At 34.9% G+C, this 7,648-nt stretch overlaps 1 protein-coding gene across 1 annotated transcript; it reads right to left on the reverse strand.

Annotated features, from left to right (window-relative positions):
• Window positions 1-2,386: 2,386 nt before the first annotated feature.
• Window positions 2,387-3,144, reverse strand: LOC110019828 (transcription repressor OFP8-like). The gene has a single exon (XM_020717676.1). It carries the CDS (start codon window positions 3,024-3,026, stop codon window positions 2,406-2,408), a length of 621 nt encoding a protein of 206 aa, XP_020573335.1. The 5' UTR covers window positions 3,027-3,144; the 3' UTR covers window positions 2,387-2,405.
• Window positions 3,145-7,648: the final 4,504 nt, after the last annotated feature.

The following is a 7,648-nucleotide window of genomic DNA, read 5'->3' on the forward strand; positions in this document are numbered from 1 at the left end:
CATCACAACCAGAGACACCACAACACAACTACACAACCAACAACCACCACACCAAATCCACAACATATGCACTCCTTACCACAACAAAACCAGAGCCACCACAACACAATCATATAACCCACAACCATCACAGCACAACCAATTACCAACACACCACAACCCACACCACATACACTCCTCACCACAACATAACCAGAGCCACCACAACACAACCCCATAACCCACAACGATCATACCACAACCCACAACCACCACACCACAAGCCACAAGTTTACAACCACCCAACCCACAACCACCACAACACAAACACTCATCACCAGAACACAACCAGAAAAACCACACCATAATCCCACAACACAAGCACTCCTCACCATAATACAACCAGGCCACCATAGCATAATCCCACAACCACCACACTACAACCCACGTCCACCGCACCACAACTCACAACACAAGTTGTCCTCACGAAAGCACAACCATAACACAAGTACTCTTGACCACAACACAACCATATTCACCACATCACCACCCAATTCATAGTAAAAGCCATCACCCCATCATCAGTAAAGAAAAGCCACCACCAATGTAAAATCAAATGAATTTCAAAAACAAAAAATTGCATAAATTGCAAAATCCAACAACAGTGAACAATCATACAAAAATCAATGACCGAATAGAGCTCCAAAAATCATCGCAAAATCATAAAGATAGAGATTAGTGGTAGAGAATACCGTGGACTGAGGGAGAGCAAATAAACTAAGCAAAAATGAAGAACAGAGGGTATAGAGAGAGTAAAGTAACCACCAACATAACAGAAAAATCCTTGCTAATAGAACCACAGGTCGGAGACGAGGAAGGGAGCAGAGATCTTACCTCTAGGGCTTTGCGAGGGACTGCGAGAGTCGAGGGAGAAGAAGCTCGAACCCGAGAGAGGGGAGGGAGGGGGTAGGGTAGTAGAAACTCTTTGATAAGTTAATAAGAAATGCAAGCCGCAAGGTCAAACCCGCAGCCCGCGTTTCGTCTAATTTGTTTTAAAATGCTACCGCCCCGTCATTTTCAAACGGCGAAAAAAAAACTTTTTGAAATTTTTTTTTAAACAACATTTTTGTAAATTCTCCTGAATTTTTTTTAGCAAGTGGCCACACAAATGATGACCACAAATTTTTTAATTTTTTTTAAATGTCAAATTTTTTTAATATTATTTTATAAATTTAGCCAATCCTAGACTGCTCCATTAGACATCCAAGAACAAATTTTTTGATCACATGATGTTTTAGAGACATTTATTTAAGTGCCTTTACAATATTAGAATTACATGATCGCGCTCTCTATATGTCTATAAACTTGCCAGATCTGAAACCCATTTATCCCTCAAACTAATCAAATAATAAAAATTCATCAATGAAATATGAATATCTGTACAATAAAATCTCAAACTAGTACTAAACGTGATCTGTTCATATTGAAAAGAGCACAAATAAAACATTTGAAATTAAATTAAAATTTCCTGATGAAAAGACATTAACTCTAATCATTAAAAATCTGAATTCGTTCCAATTTGCAAAGTTTTATTCCAACGATAATGACAGGACGAAGACCACGACGACGTTGCGGTGACGAAGGATGTGTACTGCGACGGCTTCACGACAATTGTAGCCATAGCGAAGCAGCTTTCCTATTAAATAAAGGGCCTGGCGAAGACAGTACCAGTCTACGGGATCAGTGAGGCAAGGATGATCACAACATCAATAACAAAACTGTTAAATCACTTGTTTATTTATATATAAAACATTAAATTTAAGTTATATATATATAAACGAAGGATAGGCAGAGGCTATTACATGAGCGCCCGGCCATCTCTAATATGCGTAACCCATTCGAGGACCAACCTCCTTAAGGCATTACTCGTCAGGAGTATATTCGAACTCCGGACTTGAGGGGCCTTACAACTGACATCATACCAGTAGGTCTGAGATACACAACACAAATTTACAACATTATATTTATAAATGATCTATTTAATTAAAAAAAATTATAAAAATTAATTTTATAAAAATACACATTTTAGATGTTATAATAAAATTTGACTTTATTTTACTAGTCATAGTGAAGTAATTAAAATTTGAGGCTGCTTGGCCTGACAAAATTTAGCTTACATATTGTTATATAAAATTATAAAAGTTTAAAACACAATGTTATTATGATTTTAAATTAAATCATACACAATATTTAATGAATTTAAGAGTCTTGCATTTCTCTCAAAATTTTAAAATTCTGATATAAATAATCAAGTCAATCTGAGCACAAAATTTGTAAATAATTAGTCATTTTAAAAATAAAACTAAATATATTTAGCTTAAAAAATCAACAGAGAACAAATGTGCAGATCAACCACAGTTAACATTCTAGGTCGATTTAGAGACGGTGGGAAGATCGGAGAAAACCTCCGCCCAGATCTCGGAGAAAGCGAGGAGGATTACATCGTGGTGTCTCGGCGAATTGACGGATAGAAATCGCTGGAGAAGCTCACGGAGCTCTACCATACCGACGATCTCCTTCTCCACGATCATCTGCAGCATCGAAATCCTGAAATCTCGTAAAGGGTTCTCCGTCTCCTTCACGATCGCGACACTATCCTCTACTTTCCCCATACTGCTCCTCCTGTGCCGCCGATACTTCCATAGTTCCTCCTCTCCCGTCTCAGCCGGCATCTGGCGACCACCACCCCACGCCTTCACGCTCTGCTCCAGTTCTTTGAGCTCCCAAAGCAGGGCGCGTAAGCTTGTGGTGTGCTTGCTGCCGTCGTCATGAACCCGCATCCTTTCAGCCAAGGACAACGAGACGGAGGTCCGCGTGTCGCCGGAGGAAGAAGATACATACCTCGGCGGTCGCAAAATATCTGGTGATATCTCGGATGAACCGGAAGTTGATGCAGAAATCGACACTGATTTCGCATCTCGGCATCTGCAAGAGAATGAGAAAAGCGATCCCGATCCGCTTTTTTTTCTCGCATTGGTGGCAGGCATCGTGCTCTGATCCGCTTGGTGACATTGTTTTGTTTATGGTTCTTTTATAAAGGGATGGAGCCTACACACACACACGAGTTGTTCCCTGTTGATAGCACAAGGCGGAGCCCGTGTTCACCTCACATGGTCATGACTTTGTGGAGTCAAATGGGAATGGAGTGCTAAATAATATCAGAATATTTTAATGTTATTTGATTTGTGTAAAATTAAAGTATAATTTTGTATTTTTTATTTGATTTTAAAAAATATAAATATGTTGTAAATTAAATTAGTTAATGTTAATGATAGTGGCCAACAGTCGACTTGATATCATATGTAAAGTTAGAACATATGACCCCGCTCTATCATTATGAAGTTTATAATACAGTATGTTCGTGACCTCTATTATAATAAATCTCGTAATATTGTATCAATATTAGTTCAATGACAGATAGTTGTGTTTTTATGATAGAGGCTTCTCGTTCTAACATTCATATATTATAGAATGAATCGTACAACTAAGGATGTTGTAAACATACAATAGTAGGCATTAAAGAACTATCATTGAAGGATCACATGCATAGGTTGGAGAAAAGTTCAGCCCAATTATTGAATTTTTGAAAAAGTTTGGCTAATAGAAAGAATAGCATCATAATATGATGAAGAAACATCCATAAAATTAATAGTACAAGGTTGATCAAATTAAGGTTCATTCAAGCTTTTGTAAGTTTCATGCTGATGTTTCTCTTTTGATATAATATAATATAAAAATTCTTGAAATTTTTAGTTTAAATCACCCTTCTTTTGATGCTCAACTAACTCAAAACTCTTCAATTAAGTTGGTGGACTTGACTTGGCCTCACCTTATTGATACCCATTAGGATATCATTCAAGACCGTGGATACACTCCTTTGTTAGGTTTCCTACAACTTCAAGGGACAAGATCATATTTATTTTTCTTTTATCTCTAGAAGGAAAATTCATTGCTTGTTAGAGAATCATGAAATATAAATTTGATCTTCTAAGTATCAATCAAAATAAGAGAGAAATTTTGAAAGGTTAAATGAGATGTTTTTCTTAAAGGTATTCATCTTAAACTTTTTTCTTCTCATTAATATTGAAGAATAATTGCTTTATTTTTTTACCTTATTTATAGAATGCATGCATAAATTATTGTTGATGAGGCTACCAATATACATCAAAAGTAGTTCTAATAATCATATATCAAGAAAATAATGCTAAAAAAATGATGCCTATTAATACTGTTAAGGAAATCAAGAAAAATGAAGAAACCAAGGTCTTTCTTCTTAACTTTCCTAGAAAAAATACATTAATATACACCTAATCTTTCTTCTTATACTAAATTTGATCTCTTCGGCCTAATATTTCAAGCTAATGGAGCTTATTATCTTAGATATCATGAAACTGCTAAAAAAATAAAAAAAAATAGTGTATATGTGATTAAGACAAAACTTTGAGCAAAGATTAGGGTTCAAATTTTATTAAATTTGCTCATCAAGAAGAAGAAATATTAGAGTATAGAATTATTTATAGTGATTTTGAGCTTATGATAAAGGTATAATGCTATTGGTGATTATGAGGAAGCTAGTCATTAACTGATAAGTCCAAAGATGATATTAATAATGAAATTTTAAATTCAACATTTAGTTTGTCATCCAAGGAATCAATAAAGCATAGGAGTACATAATTAAAATTTTTTTCTTTTATTTTTAAACATCATTTATTTAATTATGTACCCTATTTTAAAAATTTAGTAGATTAGAATGTATGTATATATATATATATATATATATGTGTGTGTGTGTGTGTGTGTGTGTGTGTGTGTGTGTGTGTGTGTGTGTGTGTGTCATCAAGCAGAGGTATTGACTTCCATCAAAGATAGATCATTAACATTTGCAAGAGGAAGAAGAAAACTAATTCTTATCTTAGCTACCATACAAGCATTAGTGTTACTATCACCAATATGAACTCTACATCCTTATTAGTACAACATACTACTCTGTCCGCATAGTCACCATCCTACTACTCTGCATCTCCTACCAAGACTACACCATTAAACTCTTATCGGGTCCATCATACAACACCAACACCATGCCACCAAGTCAGCTAGGTCCTTCCACTCTTACTGTTGTTGATGCACAAGATATTATGTGACACATTTACATCAAGCATGGTGGGAGATACATAAGTAATATTCCCCCTTAACTTACATTTTTTTATTTGAAGAAATAATTACTAGTTTTTTTTACTGTTTATCATTTTAGAATTTTTATTCAAAAGATCAATGATATATTTAAGAGCAAATATGATGCACCACATTTATCTTGGAAAAAGATTTCAATAGAAGTGTGTAACTTATGTTTCAAAGATTTTGAGGTAATAACTAAACAATATTAACTTAAAACAATTCATGGTATTCTACAACTAATTCATCTAACTGATATGTTTTGTGATAAAAAAATTGGTGGTTATCAAAGCATAATCAACAAATCATAAAGAAATATGAAATTAATGGCACTACTCACTTGCATGATTTGTTTACCGACTTATGCAAGTAGGGGCGAAGGTCCTTTTGGTTAAGACATGTAGAATCAATGCATCCTTTGATTATGTTGTCAAAATGACCAAACCATGCAAAATTGGGCATCATATTATGGGGGCATGGGTAGCTTTCCACATGTTAGATATTCAGTTTTATATACCGAGTATAAGAAGAGACCAATAAGGTGTACTTGTTGTATATTAACAAAATGTGTAAGTATTCCTCACTAACTCATAAATATTTTAACATTAATTTTTTGCTTGGAAGAAGGTCCACTACACTCGTGTTTCATAATAGAACACAATAACATCAAGTAAACCAATGGTGAGTCCACACCAAGTATGTAAGAAAAATATTTATTTTTATTTTTTTTAACTCATTTGTAATTGTACTTTGTCTTTGATCATAATTCAATTTATTCGAGGATGAACACCTGAGCTTGAAGGATGTTCGAAGCCAAATTTCAATAGGAGATCAAATTTTGAGTAGCCATTCCGAGCATTCAAAGATCAACATTTAAAGGGAAGTCACTGGAGGAAAGAAAAAAGGAACCATATACGGCTTAAGATTGTAGGGTCTAGCGTACGATGTAGGATATTGTTTCTCTACTGAAAACTCCACTTCAATTGATGATCTAGTTAATAGAAGTGCCACAGCCTTTGCTCAAGACATCAAAATTTGAATGTCTGCTAAGATAGAAGCTCAACTTGTTGATATGGAAGCAAACATGGAGTAGATGAGATGTATCATACATCAGGGGAGTGAATGAGGAAACAGAGGAGGATTTCTTTTTAAAACAACTATTTCTATTTTCATTTGATAATTCTATGTAGTAATGCTATTTTTTTGGAAACATGTACTATAAAGTTTTTGGGTGTATCTTTTATTGTGTCGATACCTGATTATATTTCAAGTGATTATCTTTTTTATGTTGCCATAGCTTGATACTACACAACTGTTAGGTGTGCTCAGCGTTGTTGGCATGTTTTGTAATTTCATTATGAATGGAGAAATAACATCATTATAAGTGTAGAAATAACATTGTGTGTGTGCGTGTGCGTGTGCGTGCGTGTGCGTGCGTGTGTGTGTGTGTGTGTGTGTGTGTGTGTGTGTGTGTGTGTGTGTGTGTGTGTGTGTGTGTGTGTGTGTGTGTGTGTGTGTGTGTGTGTGTGTGTGTGTGTGTGTGTGTGTGTGTATAAACACACAATGTGAGGTTACGAGTTTCATTATATATATAAAACAACTAATTTGTCTTTGGCTTCTGAGCTAGCTGCGAGATTATATATATATGTGTGTGGATGGATATATATGTCTCAAGTCTTGATCTGTTGGTGGCGGGGTCACTATAAGTCCCCTTAGGTCAAGAGCTCGTTCCCACCGTTACGAGGGGGCTCAGAATTTCTGCTGCAAGTATCGATACACAAACCAACAACAAAATATCAGCCAATTTTTTTTTTTTCTATTGATTTAACCGGCGGATATTTCAGCCAAGCTGTAAACAAGGTGATATTTCAGCCAAACTGTTTAATAGGAATTACCAGCCATGAGAGAGTCCTTTTTATAACACTATTCCATATAACCATAAATGTAATAAATGTAAACATTATGAAAGCTTCATTAAAACCTTTTCCAATAAAATTTTTGTTACATGAAAATCTATAACTTCATGATCTTTTAATTTATATACATTTAATTAACTATTGTTTATAAAACTTATTTTTCGATAAATGTGAACCCAAATGATAATATGTACTCGTAACCTCACAGTGAGAAAATTCACCCAAAACTATTATGTCACAAATAAATGCACAAACTATTCTTTATAGCTGTTTTTTATTGTCAGACAGTCCATATGATCAAACTTGCACAAAAATTTTGCTCTTTCCTATATTCATGGTTGATTTCCATGGCTCTATCTGAATTAGGGCTGCAAAAACGGCTCGTTGTTCGCGAGCAGCTCTTGTTCGGCTCGTTAATTTCGTTCGATAAGTTAACGAGCCGAACACGAACTAAGATGCGTTCGTTCGTGTTCGGCTCGTTTTGGCTCGAAATACTACTTAGCAAGTTTATATATATATAT

Source organism: Phalaenopsis equestris, unplaced genomic scaffold, assembly GCF_001263595.1.
Source record: "Phalaenopsis equestris unplaced genomic scaffold, ASM126359v1 Scaffold000081, whole genome shotgun sequence".
Lineage (NCBI taxonomy): Eukaryota > Viridiplantae > Streptophyta > Magnoliopsida > Asparagales > Orchidaceae > Phalaenopsis > Phalaenopsis equestris.

Excerpts from the sequence above, each read along its gene's own strand:
- LOC110019828 (XM_020717676.1), bottom strand. The coding sequence starts at position 3,026 with ATGCCTGCCACCAATGCGAGAAAAAAAAGCGGATCGGGATCGCTTTTC.